The sequence below is a fragment of the Amborella trichopoda genome, chromosome 8 (genome assembly GCF_054954075.1).
Source record: "Amborella trichopoda isolate Santa Cruz 75 chromosome 8, AtrichopodaSantaCruz75HAP2 v2.0, whole genome shotgun sequence".
NCBI lineage: Eukaryota > Viridiplantae > Streptophyta > Magnoliopsida > Amborellales > Amborellaceae > Amborella > Amborella trichopoda.
In genome coordinates, this window is record NC_142343.1 from 32,644,738 (window position 1) to 32,659,896 (window position 15,159).

At 37.3% G+C, this 15,159-nt stretch overlaps 1 protein-coding gene across 11 annotated transcripts in view; it reads right to left on the minus strand.

Annotated features, from left to right (window-relative positions):
* PDE149 (integral membrane TerC family protein) overlaps nucleotides 1-15,159 on the minus strand; it is a 51,748-nt gene that overhangs the window by 28,395 nt on the left and 8,194 nt on the right. For all 11 annotated transcript variants that reach the window (XR_016060705.1, XR_016060703.1, XR_016060704.1 and 8 more), the window contains exons 3-7: nucleotides 11,438-11,589; nucleotides 11,196-11,272; nucleotides 2,794-2,881; nucleotides 2,531-2,611; nucleotides 2,377-2,433 (exon numbers count right to left, since the gene is read on the minus strand). Coding sequence is in view for 6 of the 11 variants with exons in the window: in XM_088873725.1 (XP_088729851.1) it covers nucleotides 2,377-2,433; nucleotides 2,531-2,611; nucleotides 2,794-2,881; nucleotides 11,196-11,272; nucleotides 11,438-11,589 (455 nt within the window). In the remaining 5 variants the exon portion in view is untranslated. The remainder of the gene's footprint in view (nucleotides 1-2,376; nucleotides 2,434-2,530; nucleotides 2,612-2,793; nucleotides 2,882-11,195; nucleotides 11,273-11,437; nucleotides 11,590-15,159) is intronic.

Here is a 15,159-nt window from a genome sequence, read left to right on the forward strand (position 1 = left end):
CTTTTTCTTGATCTCTTGAATTGTTGATTTATGAGAGGAGACTATGCCAAAATTTTGAGAGACGAATTGTGAACTTAATTGAACCGATTTTGTATTTTAAGAGCCCGGTTTTCTCCCACGATTTTTCTACTTGAATTGATCTTTAGAACTCTGCAAATCCTTAGTGTGTATCAGCAAATTCTTGGCTTCCCATTTGTTAAATGAAGAATTGGCCCGATTTTGTGGTATGCCATCGCATGTCACCCAATGGCACATAGCTAAGACCCAATGCCATAAACCGGGCACCGAGAGCTCCAATTGGCTTCCTATGGTCATGATGCATTGCACACTTGAGCATATGTATGTTGATGTGATGGAGATCATATTGCGATGAGTTTCATGAGTTTATTGATGTATAAATTTGCCTTGTAAGTTTGAGCAGTACTGAATTTTCAAATACACATTATACATGTGTAGTTTGATGATCTCCTTTTGTGGCTTGTTTTGTTCATGTGTAAGGGACCCTAATTGAGTTGTATCCTCTCATTTGAGTGTATTTAGAAGTCAATAGCTCACTGTAGTTATAGTGACCTTGCTGTAATTTGATTTTGCAAGTTGTAATATCGAGTGTATTGAAAGTATTTAAATTGTATTGGCTTGTTTTTTGTTTACATTGTCATCCAAGTCAAGAGAATTGGTTTCAATACACTCACAATTTTTACCATGGTGCATTTACAATTAGATTTACTCATCAATTGAAAGAACATACCATTGTTAAGATGCATACAAATATAAAAGTAAATTGCATGAACGTCTGCATGCTAGTTACCTTTTCTTATCAAGACAGTAAATAGCATGAAGATACAAAAGCAAAATAAACAACTCACTTCCTAGGCAGGAAAGATGAGAATATGAATTGATAAGATGTTTCAAAACGAATCAATCATCAAAACTAAACAACTCATAAAGATTATATAATAAGCAATGAGCATCTGAAACAAAACATGAGTGGTTGGAAACACCTGGGAACCCAAATCGTTTTAGGAACCGAAATCACGGAATACAGCCGGCTGGAGATTCTTGTCTTAGGAATCGTTGTCCATACAATAGGAATCACTAGGAACGAGATTCCTAGTTTTTGAGAATCATGTTTCGACCGAAAATAGATTCAAGTTTCATCCACATATGGAATCGAGATTCTGTCCTCCTTGGAATCGAGATTCCCATCCGCCTAGAACCGACACTCCAAGAGTCAAGATTCATTAATATGCGGAATTGAGTTTCTGACATCTATGGATTTGAGTTTCTGACATATGTGGAACAAAGATATGTTGTTGTTTCGAATAGTGAATCTAACATATGTGGAATCAAGTTTCTGAAGTATATGGATCGGAGATCCATGTTAGTTTAAGATCGAGATTTACAATAATATGGACTGTGGAATGCGTTTGACAACCCTATCAGGAATCAAGATTTCATTTTTATGGAGAAGGAAGCGACATGCACATCTCGAACCTCAACAACTTTAGAACCTATATTGGATGCCTCTTATTAGAAGGTTTCCCAAATTTTATGTGTTTACTATTGAACTTACGGTCATTACATACAAAAGACAAGTATTTCTAAATAGTTATTTTGACTTCATTATTACAAAGACAAAACAGGATCATGTTTGTGTCATGGTTTTCTTTTTAATTGTATGTCTTGTATTTACCAGTTATATTTTAAATTTAAAGTAAAGGGCATCTAGGGTGGCACAAATAAAATAATGAAACCCTGCAACCACTAGAAGCATTTGAAGGACGATTTCTATTCAAATTGACGTGGAAACAAAGATTTAATCCTCATTGGAATCTAGATTTGATATATTTGGGAATGTCTACCCACAATTAATAGGTTCAAGTTTCTAAAGATGTGTTGGATCAAGATTCCGAAACTAAGGAATCGCGTTTCCTTGGTTCCGATAAATGGTTTCTCAAGATGTGTTGAATCGAGATTCCGAAATTAAGGAATCAAGTTTCCTTAGTTCCGAAAAATAGTTTTTAGAGATGTGTCGAATCGAGATTCCAAAATTAAGGAATCGAGTTTCCTTGGTTCCGAAAAACAGTTTCTATGGAGTTAATGAAAATGCAGAATAGGGATTCAGAACAGCAAACGCGAGGTCGGTGGAGACAGTCCGGTAATTATGATGAGAACTTCTTTAAATAATTATCTACTTTCCTTGAAAGACGAATACATAATTCAGCTAAGAAATGGCACCTTGTATGATGAGTACAGAAGAATCACTCATAAGCAATCAGCATCTCAAACAAAACATGAGTGCAGAATGAAAACTCCTTTAAATAATTTTCTACTTTCCTTGAAAGATGAATACATAAGTAAGATAAGAAATGGTACCTTGTATGATGAGTACAGAAGAATCACCGCAAAAAGTATGTTTACTGCCTCGAACCTCTAAAAATGAAGTACAAATAAGATGCAATAGCCATCACATCTATGTATATAACAACAAGTAAAATAATATCAACGGGACAAAGTGATATAAACAAACCTGGAGGGTGGCAGTCCCCAGCAATATCATTGATGCTCGAAAGAAAATTGCACCAGCAATACCGTATGAAAGAACCCGACTCTAATTTCAAGATTAAAAATTAAATCACGAGCATAGGAATAATTAAACAATATTGAGCTGTGTTGGAACAAAATCAGTAAGACTGTGATACAAGCTGAACCTCAAAATTAAGTTACAACAAATCACAATAGCCTAACCAGCACCAGTAACAAAACTAAATAGTCGGACACAAAGTTCCATACCTGATAAGCAACTGGCACCTTAAAGTACCTAAAAATCAGTACAAAGACAAATAGATTGTCCACAGACAAACTCTGCTCCAAAATGTACCTGAAATTCCGAATAGCATGTCAAGCACAATAAATTTACAAAGCCTTGGGTTGAAGGAAAAAAATTCCATGAAATGCAATAGCTCCAGCGAAATAATAGAGATGAGTAAACATATATTTCAAAATTAAGATGTTGGATAAACAAAAGAAAAGTAGATTAGAATTACAGGAAAGGAATACATAATTCACAAATCCTGCACTTTCAATGTTTAAGGAAGCAAATTCCAAATGATCACAATCCATCCAAAATTCTTTATTATCCCTCTATTGTGGAACTCAAGCTCAAAAAAAAATAAAAAGATCTCAAAACAGTGGCAGAAGGACTAAAAAGAATTCCAATAGATGAACACGATGTTTGACTATGTATATTAGTCCATATGACTTCAAACTCAATTAATCTCAACAAACTTTTGAACAACAATAGAAATAATAAGGGCACTCCACTTAACCCAGAAACCATGATCTACTACTATTTTTTTATCCTTCCCAACAAAGACCCATGAACCACAGTCTCATTTCAGGGGCCCATGATTGGCTTGTTAAAGTTGGACAATAAATAGTAGGATCATGATCTTGGAATGTGGATTTCACTTCTCCCCCCCCCCCTTTAAGAGCAAGTCTATCACTTGTCACCACAGTGTAAAAAAAGCTCTCTCTAAAGCACATGTACACGTGTCCCTCTGTAGGGCAACTTCCCAGTAACGCAGCTGTCATGTGTACATGCCATGCGTAAGTTTTTTGAGGTTGTGGCATTTGCTCTCATAGGCCTACAACCGTACACAAGGACCACACAGTTCTCCTGGCATACAAACATCATCCTGGGCATCTCTCCGACTTCAACAAGGGATGATCTACAGTAAACCCTTCTCAGTAGTGCCACATGCCCAGGGGTTAGGGTTTTGGACATGACCAAAGCCCTAAGAAGCTCAACCCTTGGTCAATCAACACACACACTCCCACTGAAGTGCATATTCAACTGTAACATATCATATTTACAAGATCTCTAGGCCTTTAAAGGCCACAAAACCCAACAAACTCTAGGATCTTGGTGCACTGGGACCAAAAGTCATGGAACATCGATTAAGTCATGAGAAGGATTTATATCATAAGAAGTATCGAGAGGCTCGAGGGTTACCTCTTAGTCAAGGTCGGTTGTTATGTTTGTGCCACATGATTGAGTGAGGGGTCAGGGCAATACGATTTACGTATGATCTTGATGACAAAAAGCTTTGCATAGGAAGGTCAGAGCCAATAGAGGACATTAGCCTAAATCCCTAACTCCTAAAACCTTTTCGTAGCATGTGCATATACAGTTGCAATACATGGGAAGCCGCTCTTCCATGAATCTGTTGATTAGATATATGCACATGTGCCAAGAGAGGAACCTTATGTGGGTACGTCCTCTTGGGGGTGCAGCTAAAATCCACTCATAGTTGGGGATTCAGGGTCAAACATTGGTTTGACTTTGATGGGCTGAAATCCTGAACCCCCGATTATATATTGTGGGTCAAGAGTCTGTTGGGTCATACCGAGATGGTGGCTTTGAATTCCAAGTCTAGCTGAGTGGAGTGCTCCGTTTTATAATTCAACTCCAAGGATCTTGATTTCCCTTGTAAATGTTTTTAATAAATGTCAAAATGATTTATTTTGATGGAAAATCATTAAAATGATTTTTATGGATTTATGGGAATTGTTTTGGATTTTTCTGGGCAAGAAAATTCGTTTTCTAAAATAGTTTGTAAGTAATGATAAAAAAGGACATTCCTCGGGACCCACACGTGACACCCAAATAGCCAATGGGTGTCCACGTGTTGTCTTGGGCAGTCCCACGTCACCCCACATGGAGGATGACGTGGGGGTGATGTCAACCCCTCAAGGGTCTCCCATGTGTGGGGGAGAAGGCCCCCTACCTGTTTTTCATTAATTAAAAAAAGTAGAAAATACAGATCACATTTTAACAGCCCTGCTGTAGGGAAATTGTGCCAAATCATGAAGTAAAGACAAATAAAATTTGGTGGTCTAGAATGCCAAACTGTAGCATCAGAGAGAGATACTCCCTCCTTGGCAAGTGTATCTACTACTATGTTGGCTTCACAATAGATGTGGTAAATGCTCCACTTGTGATTAGAAATTCTGTGTCGACAATTGGCTGCTACTGTGGAGTGTCCATGGAGCTCTGCAACGCCCCTGAATAATGTTTACTAGTAATGACGAATCGCTTTCAATTTGGAGTGGAAAACATTCAAGTTCAATAGCCGAATCCATGCCCACCTTCAAAGCAAAACAGGCTGCATTATTGTTTGATGCAATGTCAAAGTGGGTAGCAAAAGCAGCAATAAAGACTCCATCGTTGTCTCTAATGACCCCACCACCACCTGCCATACCCGGGTTTTAGAAAGAAGCTCATCAACATTAAGCTTGAAAAGTTGGTGGTGAGGGAAAGACCAGGCAACCGGGGTAGAGGTTTTGGTCTTCTGATGGTGCCAAGCGATTTGTAGGTTTTCGATTATTGCTTTTTCCGATACATAGAAGTCCCAAGCCTTCGGCATCTGCTAAATCACGAACATGATGAATGATCTTTCTCAACAAATTTTCCCTTCTTGAAACCTTCTTCTGGAAAATTTTGCGTTTGTGTTGTTCCCATAAAAACCAAACTGTAGTGAAGAAAAGGGATAGCCAAATGCTAAGAAGCCTATCTGATTTGAATATGAAGCCAATCCAACTTCTTAACATTACTGTAAAGGATGTGCCAGGAATAAGACGCTTACCATACCTCCATGCAATCGATTTCAATAAATCTTGTACTCGCATTGTAGCAACAGATTCCAAATATTGTCATCACCATTGTTTCAAAAGGGACATACAGAATCCACGGAGATCGCGCTATTTAAGAAGGAATGAGGTCAGAAGTTGTGATGAAGTGCCAGCCAAGAAAACTACTTAGCTCTGGAATGGCATTTTGAAGACCATATCGCTATGAAAATAGGCTGAGAGGTCCCCTTTGGTCGAATGAATTCCCATGCTGCTTTAACTGAGAACAAACCATTGGAAGCAGGAATCCATAGTAGAAAATCTCCCTATGGCTTCAAAGGGACAGTGAAACCCTCCACCTCCATCCATATTCTAATTAGATGACTAGAAGTGGGGGTAAGAAAGTTCCAAGTCTGAGGAGAGCCTTGTAAATAATATGACACCTTAGATTTAGCGAGTAAACCAAGGTCCTTGCGGACATTCACACCATATGACTCTCAAATAGACTTTCAGATAACAATGGGTCTGCCCAGAAATCCACTGACTGCCCATCTCAATAACCCATCTGACATTGTCCCTCAAGTTAGCTATGCCCTACAGAAGCCCCTTCCAAGCCTAGGAGCAGCTCCTTTTCTTAACCCCCCATATAAAAGAGTCCTTGAAAATATTTGTGCTTGAAGAATCGTGCTAGTACAGAAGATGGGTTAGATAAAATCCTCAATGCCAATTTCATCATGCAGACAGTATCGAAATCGGCAGTATTTATATCCTCAGACGCCCCTCCTCCAAAGTTAGACAGTTTTCCATTTTACAAGATGAATATTTTTCTTTTCAATTATGCATGCCCATAAGAAGTTCTGCAGTGATTTTTCCATCATATTGCATGTACAGCCTGGGCAGGATGAAAGAAAGAATCCAAAAAATGCTTGATGAGACTTTAACAATTGCAGCCTGAGTGAGAAAGAGATAGGGCTTGCCATGTCCCTATCTTGCCAAAAAATTTCCCAACCAATCTATGGCAATGAGAATGCTTTAAATCACCACGAAACAAAGGAAGATACAGATATCTTACTGGTAAAGACCCTTCAACAAAACCAAGCACCTTTAGAATCATATGCCTGATACCATGTGCAACATCAAAGACAAAAGCTTTGCTTTTGGTAATATTCAATTTCTGGCCAGTGGTTAATTTGAAATCTAAGAGCATAGATTTCATAACAGTAGCAATAGTACTAGTGGCATCACTAAATATTAGTGCATCATCTGCACAAAAAAGGTGAGAGATCCCATAATCACAACTTGAGGGGAAGGCCCTGGGAAGCACACCCTGCATCACTGCTTCATCCAACTGTCTGCTAAGGAAATCAATAACTAACAAGAATAGAAAAGGCAATAGAGGGTCCCCTTGTCGTAGGCCCCTTCTCCCTCGAAAGTATCCTTTGGGAGAACCATTGCACAATATTGAGAAAGGTGGTGTGAAAAAACAAAGCCAAATTCAAGAGATGAAAAGCTCTGAAAAACCCAACACTTGCATCCTTGCAAGGATGAAACCCCAAGACACCCATAGGCACTACTCAAATCAAGTTGTAAGCATAGTTTGGCCCTATTGGAATATTTATGACAGAGAAATAAGCTCATTTTCCGTCAATATGTTATCCGTGATAAGTTTCCCTTTTAAAAACGCTGCTTGTCAAGGATCAATAAGACTTCCGAACCCGCCTCAATAATTCTGCTTATAATCTCATACAAAGCATTGCATAAGTCAATGAGCCTAAAATCTTTCATAACACTTGGAGAGCTCACCTTAGGAATGAGACATATAAAAGGAGAATTGATTTGTTTGCCTATCCGGAAAAATCCTTCAGGGCCATTAAAGAGATCATGTTTTATTACATCCTAGCCGAATATGTAGAACTTAGCAGACAACCCATCTGGACCCGGGGTACTCTAACTCTTCATGTACCAAATTCATCCCTTTATCTCTTCCAACAAGACTAGCTTAATTACTTATTTGAGCAAGTAAAATACGGGGTCGAAATTGATTTGCCAAATTCAAGTCAACAATGCTTTCTTGAGCAAGCAAATTCTCGAAATATCCAATCATATGCTTCTCAATATCAGTCTCAAAATAGCAAGATAAACCCCATTTTGATTCTTGAGAAACATAATTCTATCATTTCTTCCTCTAATAATAGTTGAAAGATGAAAAAATTGTGTTAAAATCACAATCTCTCAACCACATCTGTCACGATTTTTGTCTCCATATACCCTCCTCATGAATCAATAACTACTGCAGTTGTTTGGTACATTCCTTCTCTTCATGAATGCTGAAAAGTTGCCGGTGAACTTCTGAAATAAACTACCCCACATAGTTAACTAGGCATCTACGAGATGAGTTAACTAGGCATCCACATAGTGATTCAAAAAGCGGGCCGCCCAGCGCCTACGCGGTCCAGAAGGCCTAGGTGCATTACCTAGGCCTAAGCGGCCAAACTAAGCGAGCGGTCCCAGGGCGGCCGCCTAGGCGGTACGCACTCGCCTAAGCCAACACCCAACCTTGATAGGCCGCTTAGGGCCTACGCCCTGCCCAGGTGTGGAATGGATTTTTTTTAGATATTTTTTAGGTTTTTTTGAAAAAACAATGTTTTTAAAGGTGGGTTTTAGGTCCCATTTGAAACCTAAACCCACATGAATCCATTTTAGAGAGAGAGAAACCTCAAAAAAACTAGATTTTGTGATTTTCATCGGATCAAAGTGTTTCTCAAAGTCACGGGAAATGGATCCAAACATCAACCATCAAGATTAGATTTAGTTTTAAAGTTTTTTTAATCCTATTAGAGGGTGTTTTAAAATATTTTAGCACCAGAAAACATCTCAGAGGTAGAAGTTTGGAGTTCAAGAAATCAAAGTGCAAAACTTTATTTTTTTTATTTCTTGTATTATTTTGAGATATCTTCTTCAGGATCTAGTCGAAGTGGTGATCAAGGTTGGAAATATGGATATAACTCGAATCTGAATGACAAAAATTACAAAGGATACAATTATTGTGAAAAAGATACAAAATGGGGCATAAACCGGTCTAAGAAACATCTTGCCGGTATTAAGGGGAATTTGCCCCCTGTAAAAATGTTCCTGAAGCTATCAGAGAGGAGATTAACCAATATATGAGTTCAGTAAAACACAAACAGGAACAAAATCCTTGTCATTTGGATAGGTCTATTTCTGGTTCTACTAGAAGAAGTGATCTGGGTTGGAAGTATGGTCATAACCCTAAACCACACGATAAAAATTGTATAAGGTGTAATTTTTGTGAAAAAGAAACCAATGTGGGTATTAACCGATTTAAGAAACACCTTCCTGGTATTAAAGGGAATGTTGCTTCTTGTAAAAAGGTGCCTGAAGCTATTCGGGATTAGATTAGACAATATTTGAATTTAGTTGAACTAGAAAAAGATGAAAATGAGCTTTGTTCTATAGAAATATCTTCTCCAAGTTCTTCTAGAAGCACTGATCCGGGTTGGAACTATGGTCATAACCCGAATCCGAATGACAAAAATCATATTAAATATAATTATTGTGGAAATGATACTAATGGGGGTATTTACTGGTTCAAAAAACAGCTTGTCGGTAACAAGAGGGATGTTATCCCGTGTAAAAATGTTCCCGAGGCTATCAGGGAGGAGATTATACAATATTTGAGTTCAGGGAAGCACCAAAAGATAGAAAAGAGTAGAGCAACCAAGACTCCTAAGGCCTCATCTGCACAGAGTAAGAGGGAGGTAGAAGAAGAGGAGGAAGTGGCAGATTCAAAAGAAACAGAGAAGGACGAGCATAATGTTGAAAGAGAGATGACTATGATGATGATGGCCTTGAATCTAATGCATATGATGAGGCTTCTCGAATCTAATGGATATGATGAGGCTTACCCTACTCCTTCTGATGATGACTGAAGAATGAAGAGTTGAAGACGCTTGACTCTTGGTGTTGACAAGTGACTATTGAGTCCTAGATTGTATATTTTCTGAATTTCTGTATATTTTCTTTTTCTTATTTTTAGTTTCTAATTTCTACTATCTAACTCTTGTGTGTATCAATGTATGCTTGTATGGTTTTAGCATTGTATGAAAATATGGATTATGGACTGTCAAAACTCTCCTCATTCATGGAAATATCAAATATGAATTATGGATTATGTGCTATATAGTTATATTGTTATATTTAGTATATAGTTATGGATAAAATCATAAAAATTCTAACATTTTTCTTTCTACAAGGCCGTCCAGGTTTTGGGCGCCCGCCTAGGCGTTGGGCGACCTCAACCCCCATGGCCACCTACGTGTCGTCTAGCGCTTTTTGAAACACTGCATCTGCAAGATGAGGTACCGAGGTTTATGTTGTTTGTGGACGACATAGGTTTGATTGATGAGATTAAAGATGACATCAACGCAAAGTTAAAACTTTTGAGGGATCTAAAAATTTTAAATTAGCTAAATCTATCAAACTAAGAATATATGGAATACAAGTTTAGTAATAATAGAAGTAGAAATGAGGAATTAGTTAAGATTAATGGCCAAGAAGTACCTAAAATCGATTATTTTTTATAGTTGGGTAGATGATCCATGAGAATGGAAAAAATTAGGTCAGGAAACATATGTCCATAGGATGAGCATAGCTGAGATAAGGATGTTGTGATAGATGAGCGGCAAGACAGGAATAGATAAATTTCGAAATGAATACATACGAGAGATGTTAGGTGTGACTCCAAGAGGCGACAAGATGAGGTCATGAGGGAAAGTAGACTTAGGTGGGCTAGTCATGTGCAGCATAGACCTAAAACAACACTGGTTACGAAGTGCGATTTTGTTTAAGTGGCAGGCTCATAAAAGGCGAGCGGAAGGCCTAAAAGGACATGGATAGAAGTAGTGAGAACAAATATGGTGCTTTTTTATCTTACTGAGGATATGGCCCTTGATAGAGAATAATGGAGGAACAAGATCCATATAGCCGACCCCAATTAATTGGATAATGCTTGGATAATGATGATGAACAATATATATACATATATGAATATAAGGATGTCCAACCACACAACACATAGCTTTAGACAATGGATTGCAAATCCTCTCCCCCACTCATGCATAGCGACTATCTTCTTCTTTCTTCTCAAATAACATAAAAACCTCACTTTTACGAAAGACTAAAATACCCGAATAACACCTGATAATTACAAATACACTCATATGTCCTAGTAACATATAGTAGCAACTACACGTATTAGTACTTTGTGCTCCAATGTACATCCCCAACCCGTCAGAAATTGTCACAAAATAATTTAGGCAAGACAAATATATGAGTTATAATAGAGATGCATAAACTAATAAGGTTAATTGCCTAATGTGGCGTTATAGATTGGACCATCGAACACTATGCCGAAAGCATGAAAAGAAGTACAGTTCCCATGTTTTAAGAGGAAAAGACAACAAAGCAACACAGAGAAAAAAGAATGGAACAATGGATTCATGACAACAAAGGATGTATCTGAAAGAACGTGAATCGTAGCATACCCTGCAAAAAATTCAGATGCTTTTCCAATTCCATCCTTGAAACCTATAGCAACTCCAAAAGCAACAGCAGCACAAACCTGGCATGTGACCGATATATATTTATATATGTCAGACCAGCATGGACACGTGAGCTCAAAACATTCAAACGATGATAGATGAAATCACAATAGCCGAGAGCTAGAGCATCCTTGCAACTATTGAAGAAATTAACCATTATGAAATTGAAGACAGTCACTACTCACCCATAATGCAACTGTCCTTATCGATGATGGCGTATTTGGCTCATATTCTGGAGGAGATTCCTTCAGATTCTCTGAAGGAAATTGATGAAAGGAACTATCAACAATCTTTAGGTCCTCCTGTGATTGGCGTCTAATTTCTTTCTCTGTATTTTCTAAAGTTGCAACATAACATTAGAAATTCTTTCAGATAGACTCATAGGGACCTGAAAGATTCAAGAAAGTTCAAACAAAATTCAACAAATAATAAATTAAACATTCCAATTCTAGGCTATTATCGACAAAGTTACAGAAAATACAGAAGTATCAATCCCTTATTGCAATTGGAAGTAAGTCATGTCATGATAGTGAGTGGAAATAATTTACTACAACACGGGATTTCTGGGCAAGTTTCACATAAAATTCCATTATTGATAAAGGTTGAGGAAGACAAACTTGGCTACATTCTCAACCACATTCCAATGGCATCTTGACATTGTTAACATGTAAAATCACAAGACAATGCAATTCTCTCCCAAATTAGATCCTCCCCAAATTACTGACTGCTAGAAACTTCATGGTCACAAAAATTCCCATTTGGATTATGACCTGATAACTGAAAGAAGTGGCTATGTGGAACTCAAAGCATTAAATTCAAAAATTTTCTTTTATTCAATATATTTGAATTACACTTATATGAACTACTACTATATGTTGCTGTAAATTAAAATAATACCCTAGATACAACCTAGGATCTTTATTTCCACTGCCAAAAGAAATAGAAACTATCCAGGAGCTTTAAACAAACTTCCACTATAATTTTTTAGTACAATACATCTTCTTGAAAATTCATAAAAAATAAGAAATAATACTAAAAATTAATTAAAACTACAAGAAAAACTTATTGAAACCTAAAGTTACCGCCACAAGTCTAATTATACCCCACACCCGATTCCCTGATTGATGACGCTCTTTTACTCCTTTAGGGAAGCTTTGTAGGCAATACGTCTTTTTTTAGGGTTTTTGAGAGCTCAAAAATCAACTAGGGTTTATAAAAACCCTATGGTAGTAAAATAGGACTGAACTTGTGACTTGATCTCTCTCTAAGCAAGACTTCTCCTTTTTTTCTTTAAAATATAACAAGCCTCTCTTAGGGTTTAAAAGTCCCATCGTTTTCTCTCCTTTTTTTCTTTGATTGAAGTCACTCCTAAGATAGAAGAGAGGGTGGCGCGACTCTCTTTAAACCAAAAAGACGAGTCACATGTTTCTCACTTTGATAAAAAGGGAGAGAAAGATATGGTGTGATGGAGAGAGGGTGAGAGAAAAGTGGCGTGGAGGAGAAGAATATGCGCATGAGAGAGAGATATCTAGATGTAATGAGAGAGAGGGCTCAAATCTTGTTTAAATGGAAACAAGATCTATTTTCTATTTTGAATAAGATTCCAATCTAAGTATGGCTTAACCAATTTCCAATTTGACCTTTAAGATAATTAGAAAATCTGTGAGGTGAGGATATAATCAAAGCCATCCATCCCAAAAATCAGCCATAATGATTTTGCGTGGAAAAATAGGAACCTCATCCCCTTATATTTTGACCCAAATTTAACTCCTATTTAAATGTGAAATATGATCAATCTTATCATAATCTAGATCTCCCATAATCAAGGTTAATCTATATTTTAAAACTCCCACTAGAATAAAAAACCAAATCTTATTTTAAAAAAATTTCCTGTCTTTTAATTAATTTAAAAGCTTGAACCAAGAAAATATGAGGTGTGCCCCCTTTTTCCTAGAAAAGTGGCGTGCCACTTTTTGTTTAAAACATGAGTCGTGGCCCACTAGAGGTGACACGTGGTCCCCATAAAAAAAAACACACACACATGTGGAGCTGGATCCTTGGTCCCACATGTTATTTCAAGTTCTAAAAATTTCAAAAATACCCTTTTGATAAATATTACAGCAGAAATAATATTTTAAAATTTTGAAAAATATTTAAAAATCATAAAAACATTTCTAAAACCGAAATAAAATATACTAGAAGTGAACTGGTACGAATGAGTCAAAAATAGCGACAATAAGGGCACTCCACTTGCCCCAAGAACCATGATCCACTACTATTTTCTTATCCAACCCAAAAAAGGCTCATGACCCGCAATCTCATTTCAAAGGTTCATGATAGGCTGGTTAAAGTTAGACAATTAACACTGGGACCATGATCCTGGAATGTGGATTTCAGTTCCCTTTTTAAGAACAAGTCTACCACTTGTCACCACAGTGTAAAAGGGGATCTCTTTATTCACATGTACACATGTCCCTCTATAGGGCTGCTACCCAGTAATGTGCCTATCATGTGTACATGTTGCTCTCACAGGCCTATATCCGTACATAGGAGACCACACAGTTCTCCTGGCCTATAAACAACCTCCCTACGCATCTCTCCGACCTCAACAAGGGATGACCCACTATAAACCCTTCTCAGCAGTGCCACATGCCCAAGGGGAAGGGTGTTGAACATGACCATAAACCGTACAACCCTTAGTCAGTCAACACACACTCTCTCACTAAAGTGCATATTCCACTATAAAATATTATATTTACAAGCTCTTTAGGCCTTTCAAGGCCACAAAACCCAACAATAACCTTATATACCCTAGCTCTATTTACATTGCCTGCATATATCAATTAGTCAACATCCTGTTAAAGCAAAAAGGAAAAGGAATATTTTTATAACCTTAATTGGACTAACAAACAAGTATTCTTTTAACTTTTTATCAAGCAATGACTTGATATCTAGCACAATAATGTGAATCAACCCATAGTTACAGGGATCAAAAGCGGTGACAGATCCTAAATCAGGATCGGGACCACAGGATCAAGAGATAGACAAAGATATGTGGATAAGTATGGAGATCCGTTCAGCATGACTTAAAGGAATCGTGATTCCAATATGAAGGGAGCATGATTCAAACTTCTCCAGGAAATGAATGATAAAGTATATGGGATGAAGGTCTGCCTAGCTTAGAATTGAGGCTCCCAAGAGCGCTTAACAAGGGTACTCTAGCTCGAGAACGAAGTCTGTTAAATGATATGATTGATGTTTTTTCTGAATTCAAAAGCCAAATTATCATTAAATAGAAAGAATAATGTTTTCTAAAATATTTTTATTTTCATTGGAGTGTGATTTGTAAGTGAGAAGTGAAACTGAAAATTCAAAATGAGGATCCAAATTTCAGTCCTCATTGCATGAAAGAAGCTCTAGTGTTTGATGAAAATTAGTGTCATTGTTTTTCCTCGTTTTGGTCATTTCACTTACACGCAATTGGGCATGCAACTGATCAAACGCTCTTTAGATTCAAAGTGAGAAAAGGGTCTAAAAGAAAAGAAAGGGAAAAGGTCTCCATAATGATGAATATGATCAGCAAGAGGCAATTGAAGCCAAAGATAAATTGTATAAAGCTTAAAGAGCTTCCAGTAAGTGAAATGAAAAGGTTTTTGAGTTGAAAATGGTGAAGCTTTAGCTTTGCAGTTGCTCTCCTTCATCTATGGGTTCTATAACGTAATATGGCAGAGGCGTGTATGTTTTATTGTCTATTTTCATGACTTGTAAATTCAAAGTTCAAAGTTCAAACTTCAAGTTTCAAACCCTAGTTGCCATTATGGGCATTAGGACTATTTCTCAACTGGTTGATCTCTAACCAATAGCCAATTCTAAAAGAATTTAAAAATTTTAAAGAAATATACCTTTG